Genomic DNA, 26879 nt, shown 5'->3' on the forward strand with positions numbered 1-26879 from the left:
GCATAAATAATGAACAAATAAATATATCATCCTTTCAATTTTAATCATTTAGTATGTTAATAACTAGCATAATTAATTTAAAATATATATATAATGTTCAAATTTAGTCTTGATGTAAGGATTGCACTGTAGTCAAAATTGCTGAGCCTGTTCATGTTAGCTTTGAGTTTAAGGCGTGATTTTTAGCCTGACAATTTAAATTTCAACAGCTTTTATCACTACAAGCTAGTTTTGCGATTTGTTCCACTGTTCAAAGAGCAGTTGTACACATTTTTGAATGGTTTTTCAATTGAAATTTTACCTTTTACAAAACAATAGCATAATCCAATAAATGTACATAATTGATATAAAATAAAAATGTATATAGGCTTTTCTAAGGGATATTTTGTAAAAAATAAAAACCATGTCAACTACTAAAAACAAACTAAAAAAGGGCTATATTGTAACAAAAGCACAGGAAGCGTGTGTTTAGAGATTTGCTTCTTGCCATGGTATGGCAAAAAGTTGCATAACAGCGTAGTGTATTAAATCTTTATGAAACTGGAATTATATTCTTTAATTTTAAAGGAATTTTGAGAGGAAGGATGATTTTGTGCTTACAGCAGTGGCCTAGGACACAGGAGACTGAAATTCAGTTCCATGCTTTTGTCTTAAATTTCCTTTGTGCACATTGGCAAGTCACTTAAGCCAGGACCCCACAAAGAATTTGACTAAATGTCCAGACTCCTGGGCAGTTTTTAGCAATAGAGCTGTAACCTCTCTGTGTCTCATTTGTAAAATGGGACCGTTTGTCTTGTCTGGTCAGACTGTAAGATCTTCAGGCCAGGGAGTGCATCATAGTGTTGCCAAATAGGGTGATGAGGTGTCCCGTTTTCCCTATTGCCAACTCTTGTAACATTTGGTGTGCATTTTTTGTTTGTTTTTGTTTTTTACAGATTCAGCTGCTGGAGTTATGCGATTACAAGGAACTATCATCTTGTACTTGAAAAGAAAGTATCTATCCTTCATGGTTATGGATGCTGGGAGTCCTTAATCTTGACAGGTCAAACCGGAGACATCAAATAAAAATTTGTTTTTAAGGTAATTATGAGTTTTGAATGCTTGGGATTGCCTCTGTTGTTGTATTTGTGTCATAGTAGGGCATAAAGACCTAAAACAAGTTCCTTGTGTGAGGTGCTGCATAGGATTACATGAGATTTTCATTTTAGAAAAAGAAAAAGGCACAGAGAGAAAAGCTTGAAAATGTGACCTGACCCCTAATGCCAAAATCCAGGAGGCAAGTAAAAAGTACCCGATCTTTTTAGTGAATTATGAGCTAACATGCTTTTACGGTGGGCCGGGGCTGGAAGTTATGGGGTTGCAAAAATCAGTGCTACAAAGTAACCTCCTCCTTCCCCCAGGACCCTGCAGCCACAGCCGCCTCTGTACCCGTCTATTGCCACTGGCCAGTGCCAGCAGCAGCACGCTCACGTGCACCGATTGGTTTTTCTCCCCGCCTCGCGCGCCTGCGCGTGCGTGAGCGGGGGGCAGCCCGCGCGCCACGGCTGCCAGCGCTGGGGCGCCAGCGAGACAGACGAGGTCGCGGGGGGCAGGGGCGGAGGCGCATGCGCGAGGGGATCTGTCTGAGGCCGGCGGCGAGCGTGGCTTGTTTGTCCGTACAGTGTGGCGGTTCCGGCGCGCGGCGGGCGGCTGCGGGGAGTGCGGCTGCGCAGGTGAGCCTGGGGGCTGGGCGGGCGAATAAACTGGGGCGAGTCTCCCCCGCAGCGGTTGAGGGGGACGTTGTGGCCGTTGCCGTCAGGGCCAGAGGGAGTCTCCTAGCGGGCGGGGCCTGGCGCCAGGCGGCTCATCGCGCAGCTGGGGCTGCAGCCGCGAGCCGGGGGCGAGGGGCGGTTATGAAGGGGAGGGGGGCGGTATGTGGTGGGAGGGGATGCCGTATACAGGGAGGTGGGGGTGGCTGTGTGGGCTCGGTGGACCAAGCCCTCGACTGGGGCACGGGAGACCAGGGATCTGTCCCTGGCTCGGCCACTAGCCTGGTGGGTGACCTTGTGCACCTCACGTCACCCGCCCGTGCCTCAGTTTCCCCACCTGAGAAGTAGGGGTTGTGATCGTGGCCTCCTTTGCAAAGTGCATCGAGCTCTAGAGGTGAAGTGAGCCACACAAGAGGTGGGGGGTGGTATTAGTGGGGGCCTGGCTCTGGTGCCCACCTGTGGCCATTACCCACCGCCCCAGTGCAGTGAGTAGCCGCCTTCTCCAGTAAAGTGTGTCATTGCTTTTGGTAGCTTATGTTTTCATGTGTCTGTGGTTTTGAGCCTGGGGTAAGGAGGGATCTGTCTCACAGGCTGCGCAGTAACAACTTTCACACCTCTTCCTCCTTTTGTGCTGTGGTGCCTTTCTTCTCCTTGTTGGGTAAGCATTTGCTTGAGCTTTGCAGATTTCACTCCAGTCAAAATAACCTGTTGGAATGGAGAGGCTGGATAACTCAGTAGCGTCGCTATAAACTGGTTTTTAGTTAAATCTAAATTATATTTAATTTAAAGTTTAAATTTGAAATTGACAACCTATGTTAAGGCCTAAGCTAGTTACAATCGATTAAAGTTTAAATTAAATACAAAAAATAATATTAAGCAGTATGTGTTTGCTGCTGTGCTTTAAAGAAAGTCAAAGCACAGAACTGGCAAAAGTCACTCGCCAGTTTTTTGACAGCATTAGCCTCTTCTGCTGGTACAGACAGACTATTTAGTTCATTCAGGTAGTTCAATGACTAGTTTATTAAGAAACCAATTGTGAGTTGAAGAAGCAAGAAAACTTGTTTTCCAGTCTATGAATAAAAATTGGGTATAAGGATGAGATCTAATAGTTCTAAAATCTTGGAGTACGTGATGAACAGAAACAATCAGTTCAGTTCACCAACAGTAGCTAATAATTCCTTTGTTTAATAAATGTTAGTTTTAAATGCAAAACATGATTTGATAAACTTTTTTTCTTATGTATCCGGTACACTTAAAATGCACAAAAACAGCATTTAAAAAAATTAATGTATTTGAATTTCCATAAAAGTAGAGAATTTAATCAAGTAAAAAATGCATCATACACCATTTCCTAACAAAATAATGTATAAAAGACTATCAATAAATGTAAGTTATGTTAAATAACTTAAAATGTGTATAAATACAGCGTATCCTGGTTAACATTAAGAAACACCAAGTTTAGTGCAAAGGCTATATTTAGTTTTTAATCAACATGGCTTAATAGTTACCAGCCAGTGAGACTAAACAGTTATTTTCCTAAAGAAAGAACATACAAACACAAAACCGAATTAAGATTGATTATTTAAAGAATTATTAAAATCAGTGATTTAAATTGCTTTTATTTAAGTCAGTATGCTCTTTTAGAAAATGAAGAGATTGAGGCTATGAGAAAAGAGAGGAGATTTTTTGGGAAAACTAGAGGGAGAGCTTGAAAGGCAAAGTGCACACAACACAGGAAAAGGGAGTGGAATGGAGAGATGGAATTACTATTGTAGAATAAATGAAAATAGACAGTGGAATACAGAGAGGAAGAGACTCCCAGATACAGATAGAGGCCTGGTCTACACTAGAAAATTAAATTGGCTTAACTGTGTCAATCGGGTTGCGGATTTTTCACATGCCGTCTTAGGGAGAAGGATTATCTACACCAGTGGAAGAATCCCTCCCTTTGGCGTAGGTAGTGTACACTGAATTATTCCTGTGCATCCATTTCCCACTTCAGATTTCTTTGCTTCCCCGCAGAAAAATGACTTTCTGACAGGGAAGCCACAAGAGCCGTCATACGACTCTCCCCAGCAGTATGTTTCGGGGGCCCAGGGCAGCCGGCAGAGAGGTAAATCACTGTGGAGCAGGAGGAGGGATGGGGGAAGACCTGGCTGGTGGCTCCTACTCTGCACCGGGCTCAGCTGCTAGGGCTGGGGAGGACGGAACTTCCTCTTCCCTTGCACAGCATCTGGGGCCGGGTCAGATCTACCCCCAGATTTTCCCCCCTGGCTGAAGGAAGCTGTGCAAACTCACCCCACTCCCACTTCCTGCACCCATCACTCCTCAGCTCTAAGGGGGATAGATCCCCCTTGTACAGGGAGCTGCTCCCCCATTCACCCAACTCCCGTGCATCCAGACCCCTTCATACGCAGACCCTCCTGCCAAGCGTCACCCCCCACACTCAGAAACCCCACCCATGAGCCCCACTCCCCCTGCACCTGGACAAGTCACCCGCACTCAGATTCCCCACCCCACCAAGTCCCAACAGCTGCACCTGGACCCCCACACACACACACCCAGACCCCCCTGCCAAGCTCTGTACCCTTCCCCGCTGAGCCCCAATCACCTTCACCTGGACACCCCTGCAGAGTCCCATTACCGTTACACCCAGAACCCCCCAGCAAGCCCCTGTGCATCCAGATCCCCCCTGCACCTGGATTCCGCACTAAGCTGCCTGCATCCAGATTGCCCCACGCAGAACCCTCTCAACCCACACCTCAGTCCCTCCACACTTGGATCCTGCCTTGAGCCTCCCTGCCCACACCTGGTGTACCTGGCACAGAGGGGCATGGCCCTGGGGTGTTTCTGGGGCAGGCCCAGTCCTTACGCCGTGACAGGGTTGGGTGCAGCCTCACTGCTGAGTCCGTGCCTCGTGGGGAGCTTCACAATGATCTCCCACCTCTGTGCAGCCAGTGGCTGTGCTTCCCAATGCCATGCTGGAGCTTCCACATTTATTTGATAAATAAAATTTGCACAATTTCAAAATATTGTGTGCAGAATTTTTAATTTTTTGGTTCAGAATGCCCTCAGGAGTAACTGAAGGACTTCAGCGGTGCAGCTACAGCAGTGCTGCTGTAGCATTTCAAGTGTAGACAAACATTGGGTAGGGGGAAGAGACAAACACTTGGGATAAGTTCAAATTTTGTTTAATATACAGCTTAATGCAAAAATATTACAACTAGAGCTGGTCAAAACCCTTTTTTTGTGAAAAGGTATCTTTTTTTCAGCCAGGTGTAATGATAATAAGCCACCCAAGTGTTATGTTTTAAATAAAATGGATCTGATTGTAGATGGTAGGATGAAGGAGAAAAACATTCTGAAATTTGCATAAGTCCCTAAAACCAGAAAGCACTAGAGCTGTTTGAACAAGAGTCAGTAGTAAGCACCCGGATAACTCAGGGTCTTGTGCTTTAAGAATGAAAAAAATTCAATAGTAATTTAATAAATGCCTAGGGTTGGTACTGTTAATATTCTATTAGTACTTCTAATATCCTGCTATCTTGAATTCTTCTCCATTGTGACAGGTTTCAGAATGGTAGCTATGTTAGTCTGTATCAGCAAAAATATCTGTTTCCCTCAATCCCAATTCAAGTTCTGTGGCAAGCAACCTTAAACTTTAGTTTTCTCTTTGGAATATGCTGGTGTCTTTCTTGCAGGCTCTATGCAGAATGTTGCAGTTGAATATATGCTTTATATCTTGCACACCTCAAAGGTATATGTAGTTCAACTATGAACAAGTCTGTATTTCCTAAAATTATTTACATTTTGAGAAATGTACAGTTGGACACTTTTGGGGGTGAGGCAATAGTGTCTCGCCAGTATCTATTCTAAGAAGTGCATCTGTCGTTACGCTATGTATTCTGTTTTAAGAATTTGAACTTGTTAAGTGAATGTTTTTCTTCTTTTAAGTTCCAGTCATGCTCTAAAAACTACAAAGACTCATAGATCTGCCTGCATGGTTTTCAGTGCAGGAACGGAAAATACTTAAGCAGATGTGCTATTTTTTAAGTGTATAAGCACTTATAATATTTTTTTGCAGAGATGAATAAAACAATCTGACTTTTGTGGAAGAAATTTCTTCAGCAGTACATTATAAACAGCACTAGCAATTGATGCTCATGTGCAGAAATTGCAGGATGTAGATAACTATGTAACTGGTTCAAGAGAGATGCTTTAGTGGTTGAGTGTTAGGTTTCTGCTCAGAAAGGACCTTTCTTTCTTATATGGGGAAGATGTGGCTGCTCGCTAAATCAATGGTGATTTTAACTTCATTATTTTGTTTGTGTGTGGGGCCGGTAGACGACGTTTGCCAAGATCATACCAAGTCTATCCGTTAATAATAGTATGTGGTATCTGTATTTATTAAATAGCATTTATAAATTGTCTGTTTAGTTGTCATGGTATCTAGATATCATTTACAAATTAACACAAAATGGTCAAGATTTACAGCTTTCTAATGAGAAATCAACACTGTAAATTAAGTGTCTGGCACATAAACTTGATTTCTGAGTTTCATGAAAATATTCAAGATATATGTAATGTCTCAAAAATTAGCTGTAGCTTCATATTTGATGTATACTAATTGGTTTTAGTGTATTCATATAGGGAATTGAAAGAGCCTTAATCAACAATTAGGTCTTTAAATTAAATTTAAAGATTTATTTTATTATCCCACTCGTATGTAATAGACTTGTGCACACAACTATACTTAAGTCAATAGTGCGCTTGCAGACTTCATCCATACACGGAGATTAGAATAGAATCCCAAATGCGTAAGGTAGAAATCAAAACTTGTCTGTCATCAGTTTAGTGAAGAAGAAAAGGGGCAAACAAATAACCAGTGCTAATCCCACTCTTTTCTCTTTTAAAACTCTTTTTTTCTAGGTGATGGAAAAAATCTCTATGATGTGACCGTTCAGAAGCAGTCATGTCAGCTCTCTGTCCACCTCCTTCTCCTGCAGTTGCCAAGACAGAGATCTCCTTGAATGGGGACTCACCATTACTAGCAGCTACTTTTGCCTACTGGGACAATATTCTTGGACCTAGAGTCAGACACATCTGGGCCCCCAAGACGGAACAGATGCTTCTCAGTGATGGAGAAATAACTTTTCTTGCAAATCACACATTGAATGGGGAAATACTTAGGAATGCAGAGAGTGGAGCAATAGATGTGAAGTTTTTTGTCTTGGCAGAAAAAGGAGTAATTATTGTGTCATTAATCTTTGATGGAAACTGGAATGGGGACAGAAGTACATATGGACTATCAATTATACTTCCACAAAGTGAACTTGGCTTCTATCTTCCTCTTCACAGAGTGTGTGTTGATAGGTTAACGCATATTATAAGGAAAGGAAGGATATGGATGCATAAGGTAGGTTTGTTCTTTATTGCAACCAAATGTTAAAAACCTGTAAGACCTTTAATCATTGTATAGAAAATAGGTATATGTTTTGTAAAGGCAACAGTCTCCCTGAGTCACATTACATAACAATCAAAGAAACAAACTTGATCTTTGATCTATAAATAAAATCTCTACCTCAATTCAACTGCTGGAGTTGTATGTTAAAAATTGATCCTAATGCTACCAAATTCACGGCTTGCACCTGAACCCATGCAACTCCTATCAGGGCTGGTAACGACTTGCCTGAGGTCCCCTACAGTTCTATTCAGTTGATGCTAGCATCCTATGGAAACATTTTTTACCTCCCCATGCTTATGATAAAAATTGTGTTGCTTTTATTTTTATAAAATAAAACACTGGGGGCACAAAAAACCCTGTGTAATTTCCCTATGCTGCACTGAAGCACCAGCTAAGAAAATGTATATGAGCCTTTAAAGGTACTTGGATCTGTACGTCCTCAACACCTTTTGGAAAGATGCTGTCAGTGTGTTTGATCCCAAAACAGGAAAAGCTGAGTAAGCTGAATCCCTATACAGAGTATTAACATCCTGCACGTAGGGTTTTTGAGACATATTGATGACTAACGTAAGTATTTAAAATGACAAGAAAATATGAACTTTTAGACTAAAACAGGAACATTGCATAAAAGTAACAGAACCAAGGGAAATGAAAACACACTTTCATAACAGAAAGCAAGGATTCAAGACACAAGTTCCCACTTAGTGCAAGAACAGTTCATTTGGAATCCCAAAGGCAATTTTATTAATCAAATTGTGTTCAAGGATTACATAACTCAGTTCTGGTCTTGCTGTAAAAGCTTCTTTGCAGACTGAATGTGTTTTAGAAAAAAAGAAAAAGCTGCTTTATCTTTATACAGTAAAAGTTGTTTCAGTATAATTCTGTTGTGCAAGAGAATCCCAATGCTTCATAGATAATAAGCATCTTACAATTTTGCTTGAAAAAGTGGTAAGCTTTGATGTTGTTTTAAAGTGTCTGTCTGATCGGGGTGGGGAAGGGAATTCTAGTTTTATCTTGTGTACTAGGACCTAGACAATAAAATATATATATATTTTATAAAATATATAATATTATAAAAGAGCACCTCTTAAAAGTTATTTGATTCTATTTTTGAGGTAGGAGACTCAAGTAATTTATTTCCTAATTCCCATTTTGTCAGAGTACTCAATTTATTGATTCCATAGGATAACCCTGTGGAAACTTGTCTTCCAGCATGTCTAGTATTGATATTTTTGTCATACTTTACAAAGGAAGAATAGGTATTTAAACTCTTATTTTCTCTAGATGAGGGCAATGTCACAAATATTTCATGCCCAGTCCTATCTCCTAAAACTCAAATATGTTGTTTAGCAGTTAATTCTGTAACAACCATAGGTTAGTTATGTTTATCATGATCTTGTGCTTGTGGACAGATCTTTTCTTCATTTTGTGGTGTTCTACGCTTTGACCTTTTTAGAGGCAAAATGATCAAACTCAACATGACACTTCATTTTTGGAAGCAGTCATTTATTTGTTTCCTGATGTATGGATTTAAAGATTTTCATGATGAAATCCTGGAGTTGTAGCTGCACTGGAACTTGCAGAAAATGTTCTGTCAACCCCAAAAAACTAGTTGTGAGATCTTTGACTTTATTTGTTTTCCCACCAGCTGTTCTTAGAACAGACAGGCTGTCAGTGGCAGAGTGCTAAGCTCTGAAAGAAAGTTATTTATCTGTGTTTTTTCTTGAGCAGTTATGAGCCTTTCTACATACGTTATCTCTATCCCAGCTCAGTTCTTGCCCGCAATAGAGACACCTCAGTGATAGATGCTCTAAAAATGTAGATTACAAATATAGCATTGTATACATTTTAGATACCAGTGTCTGACAGTTTCTGGGCAGAATAATATAAAATTTAAATATTATTAAAATGGGAAAATGTGTAATACTGTGTCTCTTGGAACAAAGGCAGATTTCTACATCAGTTATCAATGAACCCAACATGCCAGGTTAAAATGGAAAACAAATGTCTTGAAGTCTTGCCTTAATTGATGCCACCAATGTGTGTTGGCATTCCTACCAGATACCACGTCTTCCAGGTTTTCAAGAGTTCTGTCATAGGATGATCAGCAGTTCAAACCAGATTGTATTAGGAGGGAGAAACTTGCTACAAATTTGAAATGGCATCCTGCATTGGCATATCCACTTAGATTCAGAAGTGTGCAGAGCAATGTTTAGAATGCTGGACATAGACAGACAAGCAACTGTTTAGAAGTCATTCCAAATAGGTCTAGAATCTTGTTTAGCTTTTACAAAGCTAGATATTTGAAGTTTTATGTGTTTGTTCAATAATTCCTAGCAGCTGTATTTCAAAAGAGAAAAGGGATTCTAGTAATTTGTTCAGTTTCAACTACATGAAGACTGAAATTTTTTTAAAACCAAGAATCTTATTTGTCAAGGAAGTTATTTCTCATTGGAGCCCAAGTCAAGGAGGGGAAGTGCCTTTCAGGAATCTATATAGCACTAATGTTGTTTTTCACAGACACTTGTTTCAGATTCATTTAGGTTTTATCATTGGCAGGAGGAAATCTACTCTAACTTGTTTCTTCCTCATCTATTCTGAGGAGGTATGTAAGCTTTCTGTTCTGCAGTTGATCAGCCTTGGGTAGCTCAGTCACAGGAGATTAATGAGTAAACCTGCGAAAGATGTGGCAACACTTCAGCTTCTATAAGAAGACATCTCTGGAGCGTGCAAAATATTCATTGCCTATAATGTTGTTCTGACTACGCCATTCATTAGGGCCAAGTTTTCATAGCATATTATGCTGAATTGTTGTAAATGATTACATTCATCGTCATCATTCACTACTGAGGTTCTGATGACTTGACGCTACTAGAGTTCTCGCTGAATTTTTGGTATGACCTCTTGTGTATTCTGTGGTGAAGTACCTTGACGTTTCCATGGATGTCTGCAATATTTAGTTCTAGAACAGTTAATGTATTGAAGATCTGCCAGTATCTCAAGATATGGAACAAATCCCCTTCCCAAAAGCAAATAAGTTTCCTCTTCCTGAAGATTGCATTTTTCCCTTGTTTTGTTAAGCTGGAACAACTTACTCCTTTTGCAGTGAAAACAATAAGTAAAAATCAGCATAGCTGAATTTAGCATCTTTATTTCCCCTGAGACCGATCCATCTGGTATTTTCGTGATCAGAGAGTGAAGGATATTTTTGTTTTATTTCAGCTTCCCTCCTCCTCCCCCCCCCCCCAAGTTAGAGGTTTATGGGGAGGGTGGGTGATGGGGGGGTAGTATTTGCCACAAAATAGCTCTATAAAGGAAAATGCCTTGAACATCAAAATGTGAATCAAAGAAGTGTGACTCTACAGGGAAGAACATTTACCAGTTGACTGGGTGCATAATTGTATAGCCAAATACTGGCGCTTTTATAACTTGTGTGAAAATTAACTGCTTCTCTTGCTCAGGAGAGGCAAGAACATTTCCAGAAGATTGTCTTGGAAAGCACGGAGAGAATGGAGGATCAGGTAAGAGTGACTGACTGATGCATATGGCATACCATCAGAAAGCTATTACTGGAACTGGTGACTGTAGAAGTCGGTACTGCTGTTTATTTTTGGGATCCAGGAAGATATTTTTGGACTAGCAGAGTGAGCTGCCATGCACAGGAGGCAGTCTTTGTGAAGATAAGATGGTGGAAGCTATGACCAAATTGAAGGAAATTATATCCCGTCGCTTTATGGGTAAAGTGGAAATCTGTGAAGAATATTACCTTTCAGAAATGGGGAGGCCACTTACTCGAACATGATGTTCTCCAAAGGTAGCAGCTTCCTTACATTTATACTCTTCTACCCTTGTTTACTCATGGGTAGGTTTTTGCTAGGTCATTAGTCAGCTGGATCAGAGAACTGATGCTTGGTAACTATTATCTTGTAACTGTCCAAGAGAGAAGTCATTATAGACTTCTTGGCTGAAATTACAAAGAGAATTTGGTTTCTGAATCAATATATGTGAAAGCACAACCCTAGAGCTTGTTGCAAAGTATAAGATCAGAGAAATCATCATTTGATTCCGATGCTAATCTAGCTAATAAGCCTCTATCTGTTTGTCTCCTTGTCTCCAAAACGTGTACTTTTAGAAATATCATACTGATGATTACATCTAATACACTATGATACAGTCACCTACCTCTAGATCTACCCTGTCCAAGTCAAGCCAAATTGATTGGGTATTTAGAATAAAAGCCTTGAAACTAATTATAAACATTCTTGTTACTGGGTCAGCTGCTTATTTCCAGTTAGCTATTTTTGATGAGCAAAACCGAAAAACGTATGTAGATATGAAAAACATACGTATCAATTTCCTGCTCCCTTCTAGTCTTGTGGTCTTGCCGCCCTCCCCACCAAAAAATAAAAAAGCTAAAATTATTCTGTCGTTAGTGTTAAAAATTTCTGTTACTAGTAGCTTTCTAAACTGCATGCTATGCTTTTATTTCACAACATGTTATTTATTGCACAGGGCCAAAGCATCATTCCAATGCTGACGGGAGAAGTTATTCCTGTAATGGAACTTCTTTCATCTATGAAATCACACAGTGTTCCAGAAGAAATAAATGTAAGTCCTTATGTTGGTTGCATTTTGAAAAGGAAGCAACTATGCCACTCTTATTAATGCTGCCTTTGGTAAAATAAATCATTGATACCATAAGTCATTATGCTCTTTAACTGTTTGGCACAGGAAACTCTCCTAAATGGTATTTTTGCTAATAGCAGTTTCTCATAAATATCTGAGCAGTAGCAATAATTTTTCATCAACACTTAGCAAAATTGGCTGTCAACTGTATTATGCTTTTTAAAAAGGGAAAGGAAAGGATGTCATCAAATAAAATTAATATTAGGGGAAAGAGTTTTAATGGTGAGATCTATTAGCATGTGGAATAATCCTTCCCTGGACAGGAGAGGAAACACCATCACTTGGGCCAGTTTAAAATATTTTGATTGAAGCACTAAAAATATACTCTTGGGAACGATATCAGTGGTGGTTGAGCTGGGGGGAAATGGATTAGATGATATAATTACTCTTTTCTGTCTCTTAATATCTGTTGACCTCCTTCAGAGGTTAATTGTTTAAAACAGGAAGAGCTGTATTTTTGTGAGTCTTAAACATGCTTGATTCCTCACAATTATGAAACTGAGATTGTCTAGGATTCACTTAAGCTATCACCACATATCCTTAAAAATCCAAAATAAAATGTTTTTAATGTGGCTTGTTACACCACGTCATCTAACCCTTCTTTCTGTTCCTTTGCACTCCAGATAAGTGACACAGTGTTAAATGATGATGACATTGGGGACAGTTGCCATGAAGGTTTTCTCCTCAAGTACGGTCTTGTTCTCTGTTTTATGCTGTTGTGAAACCACTTTAAAAGTGCCAGTGTCTCTTAATTGGTTGTTTTTAGGCTTGGAAGGATTAGATTTTTATTGGTAAATGTTGATTTCTCCAGATATGCACAAAGCAACAAAAAAATCTGTCTATCAATGATAATCAAAGTTACAGATAGGCAAGTAAGAAAAATGCTGCTTCAGAGCTTGCAAGCATTTGATTTGATATTTGCTTTGTATATTTTGACATGAAATGTTGACAATTTGTGTTTTACCAGTTACAAAGCTTTAACTTTTTGAATCTCAATATCTTTTGTCATTAAATAATTGTCTGAAACCCTTCTCCCCATAATTTCCCACCAATGTGAAAATTTATACATCAGTATATGTCAAAATAATTTTTTAAAAATCCAATTCTTAAAGTCTAGTTGTATTGGTGATTAAGAGTTAATTTGGGGTGAGGAGACGTTAGCGCTCGTATTGCTTCTTTATGTGTCTGCCTAAGCGATAAAAGTATTCAGGGGGGACATAGACAAAGGGTTTTGAGTTTCTTAACACAGTAAGTCAGGTAGTGGTTATGTCATAGGAAGTTTAGGAAAAGTCATGGGTTAAAGTCACAGATAAAGAATGACAAATCCATAAATGTCATGCACATTCGTCTGTACTCAATGTTTAATTCTTCCATTTTCTTTAACATAAAAATATTTAACCATTAGTAAATCAGTACACAAATGTCTCTTGTGTTAGGAAATCACATAAAGCACTCCCATCTTTAATGGGGGCGGTTAGTGATCTTCTGTCATTCCTCAAAACATCTGTGTAATTACCTGGTGAATTTAGATAGTCCCTAGCTCATATAACCGTCACTGTGTTGTACAGCACCAAACACCCACTACACAAATCAAATAGTGACTATGTTCATATACCTAGCAGTTTCATAGCATTTAGTGTTCATAAAGCACTTTGTTGCAAGGATTTATTTAGGTTTTCAATCCTGAGGCAAGTTAGCTTTTAGAAAAATATAAGAATGGCCATACTGGGTCAGACAAAGGTCCATCTAGCCCAGTGTCTTGTCTTCCGATAGTGGCCAATGCCAGGTGCCTCAGAGGGAATGAACAGAACAGGTAATCACCAAGTGAGCCATCCCCTGTCACCCATTCCCAGCTTCTGGCAAACAGAGGCTTGGGACATCATCCCTGCGCATCCTGGCTAATAGCCATTGATGGACCTATCCTCCATGAATTTATGTAGTTTTTTTTAACCCTGTTATAGCCTTGGCCTGCACAACATCCTCTGGCAAAGAGTTCCACAGCTTGACTGTGCGTTGTGTGAAGAAATACTTCCTTTTGTTTGTTTTAAACCTGATGCCTATTAATTTCATTTGGTGACCCCTAGTTCTTGTGTTATGAGAAGGAGTAAATAATACTTCCTTATTTACTTTCTCCACACCAGTCGTGATTTTATAGAGCACAATTTTACATTGAGTGCATATCACTACATGGTTTATTGTAGGTGAATTGCTTTCCACCAAGACACATCAAAAGAAATTGGTCCTGTGTTAATGCAGCATTCTATTAGTATGGCTCTGATACAACAAATAAGACCTCGCTCTTTTGTTTTTGATTAAGATATAGGTACAGAGAATAGCACTTGGTCACTGTATATTCTCATTACTAAATAGCTGCATTATAACTGATTCAGTAAACCAACATGGTGTATGCACCAGAGCTACACATTGCAAATAGCCTGTTCAGCTGAGCATCTTGTGCTGCACTACTCACAGTTATGCCCTTGAGGAATAGGGGAGCTTCCTGGCTTTTGCCAGATTAAAATTTTAAACTTATCATGGCTTCAGTATATATTTTGATTTTTTTTTTTTTGTTCATTGAATAAAAATTGGACTTGACAAAGTGACTATAATAATTCTGACCGTGTAAATTAAGAACAGTCATGCGTCCTTGTGGAACTCCAAAATGCAACTGCAGAAGTATATTCATACATACAAAGAACTCTTCAGTGTTGTGTACTACCTTAGATCCTGAAGTGGTGTTGGGTTTTTTTGTTGTTGTTGTTTTTTTTTGTACTGAGATATGTGGTAGCAGATGCTTGTGGGATCAAAGCCCTGATGTGTTTAGTAATTGAAAGAAGCAAGACTCAGAACCTTACTGTAGTGCCTATGTTCTTTTACCAATGAAAGCTATTTAATCACAGTATAATTCAAGTTCCCTTAATTTGAAGGTATAGTTTTACTTTTGCTTATCTTAAATAAATTACCTTATACTCTTAGACACTAAACCCATAATTAAGTTATCCTTCCAGTACATTAATTCACTTCAGCCAGGATGGCTTCATAGTAATATTTAAAAAACCAGATTCCTATTTCTTAATTGAATCGTACTAAAATCTAGACGTTATGAAAATCCAAAGGTTTAGTAATGTAAGTAAAGAAAAGTCTGTTTGAAGCCTGCTTCTTTTTGTTTTGTTTTTCATTTCTGCATATAGAATTATGTTGAAGCACCTGTTTTGGAGTAATCTGTTGTATTTATTAATCTGTATTTCATTTTAATTTGCAGTGCCATAAGTTCACACCTGCAGACTTGTGGTTGCTCTGTGGTTATAGGTAGCAGTGCAGAGAAAGTTAATAAGGTAAATGCATTTTATAATTCTCAAAATTGGATTCTGATTATTGTATTTGGACTGTCAGCAGATTATCTGCAGTAATGTAAAAGTGGCAATTAATGAGAAGTTAAATGTTGTATTTCCCAGAAATATATTTGATGTGGCGGGAGCAGCACTGTATTGCTATTGAACTTTTTTATTTGTATGATTGGTTGGCAATTGAGTATGAAAAATAATTTATCATTTGTATTCTGACAATTCTTAGCAACTAATTAATTGTATTGTGCATATGAAATTGTGAAAATGAGGCTATAGTTTTAGGATTAGATTTTTTTTTTTATTAGCCATATGCATAAACTGATGGCATCTGGATTAACATTTAGCTCTTCAGCTATTGCAATGGATATTTTCTAAATAAACGAATCTATGAATAATTTTATCATATTGAATACCCAACTGCAGAGTAAAACTTGCTGTGCTTCTGGATCACAAATTGCCTTTACACAATATCTAATGAGCACCAAACTATTATGAGTCACTCGTGCATATATAAGATGCAAATTTTCTAGGTCCCCACCCTCAGTTCTTTGATTTCTCCTTGCACTTCTGTTCTGTGATGCAGTTTCTCCATGATCCTCATAGCCTTAGTCATAAATAAATGACACATTTTAAATAATTTAATGTAAAAAATAAAACAGGACTAACTGAATTATGTTAGTGACTTGGTCAGTAAACTCAGTTAGGTTCTGGGTTTCAGTGGAGACATCAAAGATCCAAAGTGCAGGTGCAAACTTACAAAATTTGAGTCCTGCAATAGCAAGATATCTGTTGGTAGATTGGCATGTTTGGTGTCTGTAGTGTCTGTGGAACAAACTTATCAAAAGGATGCTTGCTTTATCCTACCTGCACCTTCACGATCAGAAAGTATAGGAAGCATTGGCTGAATGCCTTCTTAATGGAAGAGGACTAAGGCGGAAGGCCAGGAATATCAGGATAATGCTCTTTATGCTTTCTCTCTGAAGACAGCCTTCTCAGTGGTGCTACCATTAATCAGAAGAATAACTGGTTGCAGACTCCTGTGGCAAACTACCTTCTCCCCACACCTACCACTTTTTGAAAAAAAGACAGGTGCAAAGGAACGGAGGGAGGGTTGGGGCGGTACCATCTCATGTAGCCGGGGAGGGTCTACGGCCATGAGGCGCCAATACCACCTCTCTACAAATACTGCTAGGCACATTTATCCAGTTCGGGTGGGCTGGGCTCATGCACACCTAAATGGAATACATATCTGCACCACATCTAGAAGAACCATAGTTACAGTAAGTAACTGTTTCTTCCTAAGCCTACTAACTTGTCAGGTGATTATACAGCTACAGGGTGGATAAAATCCATGATTTAAAAAAAAAAATCGGATTTGTTTTATTTCAATTGGATTTTTTTTTTTTTTTTTGATAAAATGCTTTTGAGGAAGAAACCTATCTAAAGATAGTTTTAATTAAGATACATTATAGGTCAAAGATATCTCATCATGGAATAGGAATTATAAATTCTAATTCTATAGTATGAGACAATATATTCATGTAATGTTTAAGAAAGGTTTTGTAAATGAGTTCCAATAGTTCATGGATTAAGGACTCAATCTTACGGGGTTCAGAGGCTTCTGTATAGATTTAGGTTAATTTTTCTATCTACCCAATGGGACTCAGTGCTCAGTCTCGAAGATACCATCAGAGATGCTTAGTTTTGCAGTTCTCAAACTGGATTTGTGTCTCTAGAGGTAACATGCTTGTTAACAGCAAAAATGTTATTACATAAATAAATAATATATAGAGGTGAGAAATAACAGACCTCAACTCTGTTGTCCCGCTGCAAATTTGTGTACACAGAGTCAATCCCTTACCTCTCTCTAAAAGTGTAAAGTTTCAAAAAGTTCAATGAATAGAAGATTGTTGGGGGCGTAATAGATCCAGACAAGGAGAAGAAGTCTGGAGATAAATATGAGAAGCAAGGGACATATGCTTGTTTTTTTTAAAAATATTATATGTTTGCTGTTGAAGAAAAAAAATCCAGAATACTTAACGTTGTTGTTTTAGTTAAATAAAATAATTTAAATGTTTGGTGATGGTCTCCTTCTAATACAGCATGGCAAGAAAATCCTCCAAATATTAATGATTAACCTGTTGAATTGGAGATAGTTCATCTCCCAGTGACTTCATAAATATCTGCTTCAGTTACCTTTGGTAAATTAAATAACCAAACACTCATTCATTTTCTGATATAGCTGTAAAACTAAAAAAGTTTTCAAACTAAATCACTGTTTAAAAATGTATAGTGTGTACCTTCTAAAAATGAAACCTACATCTGAGAGATCTCTGAGTTGTGAAAAATGTGTATTAAGGTTATAACAACCAACAAGAATGCACTTTTATGTAGAAAACCATGATTAAATCGAGTCTTCCTGACTAATGATTTAAATCAAAACCACCCTGCATATCTACATATTTAAAAGAATAATACTTTTAGAAAACCTGTTCAGCTGTGTTTGGGAAAATGAAATGGAGGAAGCCCTTTTAACTCTGAGGCTTTCTGAATGGATTTGTATGTACAAATTGGTTACAGTTCTGCAGATGTGCCAGTTTTAAATGTATTGAGAGTCCCTATTAGAAAGGTTATTGGCATGATGATGTGGCAGTGTTGGTCCCAGTATATTAGAGAGGGAAGGGGGGTGAGGTAATATCATTTATTGGACCAACTTCTGTTGGTGAAAGAGACAAGCTTTTGAGCTACACAAAGGCATCCAGACCTGAAGGAGAACTTCGTGTAGCTCGAAAGCTTGTCATGTTCACCAACAGAAGTTGATCCAATAAAAGATATTAATTTACTCACCTTGTGTCTCTATTAGAAAGGTGTCTCTTAAAATAGCAGGTTGATGCTGGGAGTTGAATTCACACTTTCACAAAACATTATTCTTACATTCATCTGGGATATATCAGATGCTTGGGTCAGAAGGACTGTCCTTTGATTCCTATTTAATTAAGCCATTCTTCAGTCTACCCCCTGTAGTGTGAATACTGCTAGTTAATCTCCTACAGTGAGAATTGCAGAGGCAACTCATGATGGAGAAAATAAAGCTATCTTTATCAGTAAATTGAATTTTCCAGATGAATTGCCTCTCTGTCCTTCCGCCAAAAGGGGGGCCTTTAATATGCACCTTTAAGTCAGAGAGGATCTGAGAAGGACTTTGTAGTAACATGTAGTCCTAGAACATTTAGGTGTGAAGCAGATGTGCCATTAATGACTGCAACCTGCACCACTGCTATTAGAGCCGGGGTTGTCTTTTGTCGGTCTGTACAGCACCCAGCACAATAGGGTTTCAATCTGTATTGGGGCCTCTGGGTTCGACAGTAATGTAAATACTTACTACTACTACTACTGTTTGTCTCATGAAACTATGGCATGACACTGCAGTGTGGCTCTATAGAACTCCATTTATATGTAAGAAACCCATATGCAGTCTTTTTGTTTAATTATGCTTCGAATTAATGGTACGCCTCTTATTGAGTTCCAGTTTATTTTACAAGATTGAACTTTCCTTCATTGTAAGACTTCTTTTTAGTTCTGGGAGTCAGTCTCTTAAGTGGGTGTGTATAATACTCACTAATAATTAATATAATATGCTTACAACAAGAGGACATGGTTATAGTAAGCTTTGGGGCTGGTAGAGTCATCTTATTAGTTTGTACAGTGCCTAGCACAATAGGGTCCTGCTCCGTGACTGGGAGTCCTAGGCACTACTGGAATATTAAATAATAATCTATATGTAAATTGTTCAGATAAAATATGTATGTATTCTAAACACGATACTTAAAATAACTAATTAGTAAAGAGCTGTTGCTCTTCTTTTTTTGCGCTTAATACTTAGAGCATCTCTGATCAGATCAATGAGAAGTAGATTAAAGAGAGGAAAAATAAAATGATTGAGCTCTCAGACAAAAGCTGCTGAATACTTGGGTTGTAGAAGCAGGAGAATGTACGTATATCATGAAATGTGCATTATTGTGGCAAAAGAAGTCTAAATTAGTGGAAAAAATTATGGGCATCTTAATTGCATGCTGTGCATACAGTTTTTTTTTTTTAAGAAAAGAAGCTGGGGAAATGCATGTCTGAAAACAGGTTAAGAGCATATTGTGTAACAACTACAGCAGCACTTCTAAATACTCTCTCCTCGAACTATGTTTCTGTTAATGGTACAGCTAGATGGAGTGCTTAAAATAAACATATACTTATGCCTTCAGGAAGTCTGCTTTAGTGATTTTTTTTTTAGTCTTTCTGAAAATGCAAAACCACCTATCACTGCATCATTAAAGCAGGTTTTTGCATTTTCTGACGTAAGTATTAGCTGTCAAAGTTCCTACAGCAAAAGCATCTTTTGAGCAAGACATTTGCTGAACAACTCAAATCATTGATTTCCTACTCTATTTCATTGTGTCATTCAACTGCTCATTATCTATTTCCACTGAATGTTTCCTTGCAGCATGGACCATGCTTTTTCTCATCTTCTGAGTAAGAGCATTTAGAACACTTATTAAAGCATATCATAAAAATTATACTGGATGTACAACATGGCCAAAGCTGATGTTGCCGTGGTAACCTAAACGTCTGTGTTTCTTGACTCTAAACAATTAAACTATGCCACCTTAGATGTTCTGTGTTATTTTCATTTAATATGTAGTCTTGAGGAGTGTAGTTTAATTTTAATACCTCCTACTTTTAGATGTCAGTATGTAACTATTTGACATTATTGTAGCATTCTTTTTTCTAATGTGTGGTGAACTTCTTGGATAATCACTTATTTGAAATCTGTACTGTATTATGTTCTAAGATCAAAACTTTCTTTACTGTACATCTGCCTATTTTTTACAAAGCTTTTTGTATTGCAGATAGTGAGGACACTGTGTCTATTTCTTACTCCATCAGAACGGAAGTGTTCCAGACTCTGTAGAAATGAATCTTCCTTCAAATATGAATCAGGACTCTTTGTTCAAGGATTGCTTAAGGTAAGGCAATTTTATTGTGATTTTTTTAAATTTTTTTTTCCAAATTCTTTTCTCCAGTATCCAGAAACCTACAATTTCTTAATATAATCATCTTAACTTGAAAATACCTAAATATATTGTTGTCTTAAGAAGTTTTTCCTCTTCACTTGTTGATTTCTGATGCCAATATTATAACCATGACTTCTCTCCTATTTGTCTGTATCCATCTGTTGCGTCTTGTCTTATACTTAGAGCGTGAGCATTATGGGGCAGGGACTATCCTTTTTTCTTTGATGTTTGTACAGTTCATAGCACAATGAGGTCCTAGTCTATGACTGGAGCTCCTAGGTGCTATGGTAATACAAGTAATACATTATTACCTATATTCCATGGCTTAAAGCTGTTTCTATGGATGCAAAAAATTCAAGATAATTTTTCCTCTGTACTGTCCGTTCCCTTAGGAATAGTTTTTGTCATTGTTCCTTCACTTTGGGAATAAAGCTATAGATTTGCTACTTTTGGGGGATCCTAGACACATACAGGCAAGAGTTTAAGATTTGCATATGCTAGCTAAATCCGACTCAGAGAAAAGAATGTTAGTCTCCAGCACTCCAGCATACTATGAAAAATAGTTTCAAAATATTTACGAAGGGCTGTAGGAGTGGATGGTGCTTCATAGGTAAATAATATTACAAGGCCCCTGTTCCAAGGAGCTTTCAGACTAAATTTGACAGATGATGATAAACTATAGCTAAATGATATGAAGTTGAGGGACAGATTGTGGAACCTGTGCTGGCCAACACATTCGGAAGATGAAGCCAATGTTCTGTCCCTGCCTGCCCACTCTGACTTCTGTTGGAGAGGAGTAGGGACCTGAGGGAGCCACATTTTTACATTTAACTTTTATTGTATTTACCTAGCAGTACCAATATCATTGGGGGGGGGGGGGGGGACGACAATGCCTTTTATCAAAACCAAATAAAAGCTCAATCTGTTTGCTTCCTAACTAGGTAGACTAAGTAGTTCTTTGTTCTCAGTAGCAAGTGTGCACTTGGGTGGAGGGTTCCTAACTTCAAATGCTGATTATGTACGCTACCTACTTACATGTTGAGAGAATTTCTAAAGCTTTTCTACAAGGAGTGAAGATAAATGATGTTCTCAGCACTGAAAATATTTTTAAGAAAAACTTGTGCATGCTCAACTTCTCAAATTCAGAAGGCTAAAGTTAAATGCTGTCCTGCTTCCTACATGATAAATATTGTATAATGCTCTATGGTATTCTCTCCTGACCTCTGATCAATTCACTTGGTAGGGTATTTGCTCATTTAAAGCTGCATTCATGGCTGTAACGTTGCTGATCTCCTTTCACATACGGCTTTGTAACTCACTTTAATATCAAGCATCATGCAGCATGAGAACGGTGTGCCATTTGGTGCGAGGGAGTTGCTGGAAAGGTGTTACCAGCAACAAGACTGTCATGAAACAATGCAGTGATGTGCACATCACTATTTTCCAACACCCCCTCCAAAAATTGATATTTTATGTGTATACTGTTACTTTAAACAACCACCCTGTTTTACAACAGGGTTTAACTACAATTATAAACACACACACCTCAAAAATGAAATGCATTTAAACATGTTGTTTTAAACTTAAGACTGGTGCTTTAATGTTGTTTCAAATACCGGTATTCTTTTGTAACTGGGAGACTTCTCTAACTCTTTTTTGCTGTAACAGGATGCAACTGGAAGCTTTGTGTTGCCCTTCCGTCAAGTAATGTATGCTCCATATCCTACTACGCATATAGATGTGGATGTCAACACAGTGAAGCAGATGCCCCCTTGCCATGAACATATCTATAACCAACGGCGATACATGAGGTCCGAGCTGGCAGCATTTTGGAGAGCCAATTCAGATGAAGAGATGGCTCAAGATATCACTATCCATACAGATGAAAGCTTCACTCCTGATTTGTATGTACTATCCTTATACTTTCAAAATTATACTGCTTAGGACAACATAACAGTGTAGTTGCATTTTGTCAGACCTTTTCTTATAAAATACAGTTCTGTTTTATTCAGCAAATGCTTTCCTCAATCAGGATAAACAGCCTCTGTTTTCTTCTTGGGGAATGGGTTATAGGAGGTTAAAACCACTTCAGAAGTAGTACCTGTTGCCCAGTATTTCATTAGCACTCCATCCCAATGAAATTCCTGATAACATTCCATCCAATCTGATATGATTGAATAATAATAAATAAGTATGCTATATAGCTAAGTACATTTACAGCTGACATTGGCTTACCTGGTTATTGTTAAGTGCATCTGGGCTGAAAAAGTTCGGTTTCATATTCTATAGTAACTTTTTTAAAATAAAGCCCATATCATAATTCACTAAAACTGACTTTTTAAAATTTGTTTTAAATTCTGTCAGACCCTTAACTACAATGCTATTACCAGGCACCAATATAATATATTTAGTGCCTCCTTATCACATTATGTCATGCTTTCTTTGTTGTCTCTTCACAGGAATGTTTTTCAAGATGTCCTGCATCGTGATACATTAGTAAAAGCCTTCCTGGAGCAGGTAATAGCTGTTCTTTCAGAATGAGCAAAAGATGAAAAACAATTCTCTACTCTCATATAACAAATATTTTAACACAAATAGATCATTCCCTGCATTATTTGAAAACACAACAATAGTAGTACACGAGAGAGTCCTCTGAACACGTGCAGAAATGTAATGACCTGCTAATTACAGGTTCCTGTAAAATATCTGTCATTCTATGACTATAATAATCAAAAAGTAATATAATACTGAGTATGTACAGTGCCAATATGCCATTCTTGTTGAGCTGTGGTCTTTTCCTGGAAAGTACTTTACTGGAGGGACTGCATCCAGGAATGACTATTGGAGGTGAAAATATGTGTGTGTGGGGGGGGGGGGGGAGAGGGGGGTAGAATCCCAGGTGCACTCAGGCTAGGACAGTACCTTTCAGCATGGGATTGTTACCCAACCACGTGTAGGATTAGAAATTGGTGTCGGTTTAAAATGTCTGGCTGTGTAATAGAGACAAAGTGTGACCAACACCTCTACAACGACACTGCCTATGTAACCGTGTAATAGAAATAGATGGCCGTTAAACACTGCAAGCTTAATTTGCAGTACTATGTAACACTGAAAATACTAGACACAGTTATGAAGAACAAGGCACACCCCCTATTGCTGTATAATACTGCTTGAACTTGCAGCATTGTATAATCACTCAAGTCTGATCCATTTCAAGTAATGTAAAAAAAAGAGCAAAAACATGATTTGTCTTAATAGAATGGCAGAACAGCTTATCACATCTGTCCAAAATGTATCCTTTCATGATTATACATTTGCTTTAGCACAATTAGGAACTGCTACATATATGTTAGTTCAGTGTTTTAGTTTTCCACATTCCTGGAATGAAACTTGAGTTGCTTGTAATTTAGTTTTCTGCTGTAATTTTTAACAGGTCTTTCATTTGAAACCTGGCTTGTCTCTGAGGAGTACTTTCCTTGCCCAGTTTCTGCTAGTCCTTCATAGAAAAGCCTTAACTCTTATAAAGTACATAGAGGATGATACGTAAGTAAAAAGATAATAGAAGGGAGGGGGTGGGGATTTCTTGTTCACTAGGAAATCTTTCTATGTTGTAACAGTTTTTCTCTTTACTCTTGCAGGCAGAAAGGAAAAAAGCCTTTTAAGTCTCTCCGTAGCTTAAAAATAGACCTTGACTTAACAGCAGAGGGCGATCTTAACATAATAATGGCTTTAGCTGAGAAGATCAAACCTGGTCTACATTCCTTTATCTTTGGGAGACCCTTCTACACTAGTGTACAAGAACGTGATGTACTAATGACATTTTAAAGATCCAGTATGCTGCTGAAAGAAAGCTAGTAATGTAAACACCATTTTTCCCTTTTTGATAAGCACAGTCTTGCACTCGAATGCAGTGACTGAAAGCAAGTTACACTACAATCCAGTCGAAATGGGGAGGGAGTATTCGAGGGAAAGTCACTTCAGTTAGGGAAGCACACTTCAAAAGAGCCTTTTTTTGTTGTTTACAGTGAAAGTAAATATTTCAGTAGTTTTTATGATATTTTGGGTTTGTTGTGTAAACTTTGCCACAGTTCTGGCTTAAACTGATTTAAACGGAGGCTTTTGTATTGGCTCTTTAGAGAGATCATACAGCTTCCCCACCATTTCTCTTCAATTTTGTGTCCCTCCTTATCCTGTTATCAGTATTTCCCAGTGTTGTCATGGAAAACCATACTTTTTGTCCTCTCCATTATGGAGAGCACTGCCTTTTGTGAAACAGAAACTGGAAGGACAGTTTTAACTCTTTTTGTTTTTGTTCTGTCTTCTTTCCTATGTGTGGGGCTGGTGTGAAAAACACCTTCGCTGCTCCCCATCCCATTCCAACTTCACCAGAAGCTTTTTTGCTACTTTTTAATATCCTTTTAAATGCATCATATAAAGAAACTAAAGATGAAGGAATACTGTACAGCGTTATCCTTGGGAGCCAGAGTGCTGCCTTTTAGTGGATTGTAAAGCCAAACTGATCTGAAGAATGCTGCTTTTAAAACAGGGTCATTATTTAAGCTGTTTTGCGTGTGTAAGTGCCAACCAGGATTTTCTGTCACTGACTATGTTGAACCATCATGCATTTCAGTGCTTAATGACCCAACGTAATAGAGCTCTTTCAGAAAACAAAACAGGAAAATTAGGTTTTACACTTGCCCAGCCATTGCCAACCTTTCTTTTTATAATCTGCTCCTATTTTTGTTATGAATAAAAACAAAGGCCACATTAAAACGCTAGACCACCTGTGCCTCTGTTCTTTTTGGAAATAACCCCTGGAATATAGCCAAACTTCAAGATAGACACTTTCTTTTCATTTTACCTTCGTCATATGTTCAGCATAACTTCATTCAGGAATCAATGTGGCTGTTAGCTAATAGGAATAACAGTGTTGATGGAAAAACAAGCTCTGGTTCAGTGAGATGCTAATCTCCCTCCTCCACACCAACACACTCACCTCTCAGTCCACTTGTTTTGCTTTGCATACAGAAGATAAAGAACAGCAGGAAGTCGGGAAATGTACTTTACCTGCTTTCACAGCATTTCTTACTTGAATAATCTGAGTTGTTGGATGTAGTTTTCAGATTCCCCAGAAGCTTTTCAGGTTTTGCCAATGTGCTACATGGTGTACTATGCTAAGTGATGCATCTGCATTGTGTGCTGCTATCTGTCTTCTCCCCTTTCCTTTCTCCTCCCCCTAAAAAAAAAAAAAAAAAATCAGGAATCTACTTCTGTAAATGTAGTGTATTAATGATATTCCATGATTAGGGATTCCTTGCCAAAGAACTATGTTGGTAACTGGGAGTCTAGGCAAAGCCATTGTTGCTTTACTACTTAAGCCCTTGTTATAACTTTTTTTTATAGGATGGGTTTGCTCTGTGAACTACTCATTTTCAAACTCAGTTTCATTAGTTGAGACATAAGACACAACACTTCAGAATAATAGATTTTTCTAAAATATCCTCTCTTCTGACCTTAAAAGGGATACTGTCAAATAGCTAATGTCCAAAATGTGATTGTCATTTTCTTATAGGAAAATGTATTTTACAATCTAAATATTTAGGACTTCTAATAGGAAAAAAAGTAAGGTATGCCATTGTGTACTTAATACATATGTGCAGTTACTACAATTTCATATGAAAATAAGATTATACATGTGAATGACCATTACTTACTGTGTGCATGCATAGTTACCTTATTACGTGCATAATTACGCTCACAAATTAAAGTTTTATCTTTTAAAAAAAAAATTTTTTTTTTCAAGTCAATCTTAAAAATAAAAACATAATACACTTTTGTAGAGTCCCTGCAAAATGTCTCATGCTGTTGGGCTTCCTTCTGCCAGCGTCTCATCAGGAAAACTATTGTTAGAATTATGCTGACTTAACCCAATGATACAGAGATCATTTTAATGTGTCACCAATTTATCATTATATATATTTAATCAGTTTGCTTATTAAAAAAGGCATAATTCATAAACTATTTTTACTGCTTGGCTTCTCAGATGGCATTAAGGACTAAAAGTAGATGACATTACATTTCTGAAATGGAAGTAAGGTGCTAAAGTTCAATTGACTTTAGACCCAGTGCTGGAATTAATTATTGTAGCATGATAAAGCTTTGAAAATTTAATACTGACATTACTAACAGCAAAGCTCTATTGTTTACTGAAAACATTTTTGTGCATTTTCACTTTGAAACAGTTAACTGCTGGAACTCATTCAAATGCTAGTTTTGTTGCACTATTGTCATGGATGCGGACTGTACAGTGAATAAATTATTAATGCATTTGCATGCTGTGCTGTAAATTTTATTACGTGGTATAAGGGAGGCCTTTTAGTAAACTGCGTGTGGATTTTGTTTGTCCTTCTGGAGCTTCTGCTGAAGAACTATACTTCTGTGTTCAAGATGGAGTGGATTATGTAATCATTTGCCCTTTTTAAAATGGGGGAAAGACCCTTTTTCACAAAAGAAAAATATTATTTTTACTCTTCCAAAGGCAGGGTCTTAGGCTGGAATGACAGAGAGT

General features: G+C 38.0%; 1 protein-coding gene across 4 annotated transcripts; it reads left to right on the plus strand.

The window, feature by feature from the left end:
* Window positions 1–1016: 1016 nt before the first annotated feature.
* On the plus strand, window positions 1017–26644 carry C9orf72 (C9orf72-SMCR8 complex subunit). Of its 4 annotated transcripts, none has more exons than XM_054032255.1 (11): window positions 1017–1080; window positions 6678–7164; window positions 10674–10733; window positions 11725–11820; window positions 12522–12586; window positions 15161–15233; window positions 20147–20263; window positions 21980–22215; window positions 22771–22828; window positions 23745–23854; window positions 23950–26644. In XM_054032255.1, exons 2-11 carry the CDS (start codon window positions 6721–6723, stop codon window positions 24134–24136), a joined length of 1446 nt encoding a protein of 481 aa, XP_053888230.1. In that variant the 5' UTR covers window positions 1017–1080; window positions 6678–6720; the 3' UTR covers window positions 24137–26644. The 4 variants fall into 4 exon arrangements, with proteins under 4 accessions (XP_053888230.1, XP_053888227.1, XP_053888231.1 ...); XM_054032252.1 differs by lacking the exon at window positions 1017–1080 and adding an exon at window positions 1538–1712; XM_054032254.1 differs by lacking the exon at window positions 1017–1080 and adding an exon at window positions 1974–2406.
* Window positions 26645–26879: the final 235 nt, after the last annotated feature.

This window comes from Malaclemys terrapin, chromosome 6, assembly GCF_027887155.1.
Source record: "Malaclemys terrapin pileata isolate rMalTer1 chromosome 6, rMalTer1.hap1, whole genome shotgun sequence".
NCBI lineage: Eukaryota > Metazoa > Chordata > Testudines > Emydidae > Malaclemys > Malaclemys terrapin.

Excerpts from the sequence above, each read along its gene's own strand:
- C9orf72 (XM_054032255.1), top strand. The coding sequence starts at position 6,721 with ATGTCAGCTCTCTGTCCACCTCCTTCTCCTGCAGTTGCCAAGACAGAG. Across the intron at positions 15,234-20,146 it reads GTGCAGAGAAAGTTAATAAG|ATAGTGAGGACACTGTGTCT; the intron begins GTAAATGCATTT and ends TTTGTATTGCAG. Across the intron at positions 22,829-23,744 it reads TAAAAGCCTTCCTGGAGCAG|GTCTTTCATTTGAAACCTGG; the intron begins GTAATAGCTGTT and ends AATTTTTAACAG.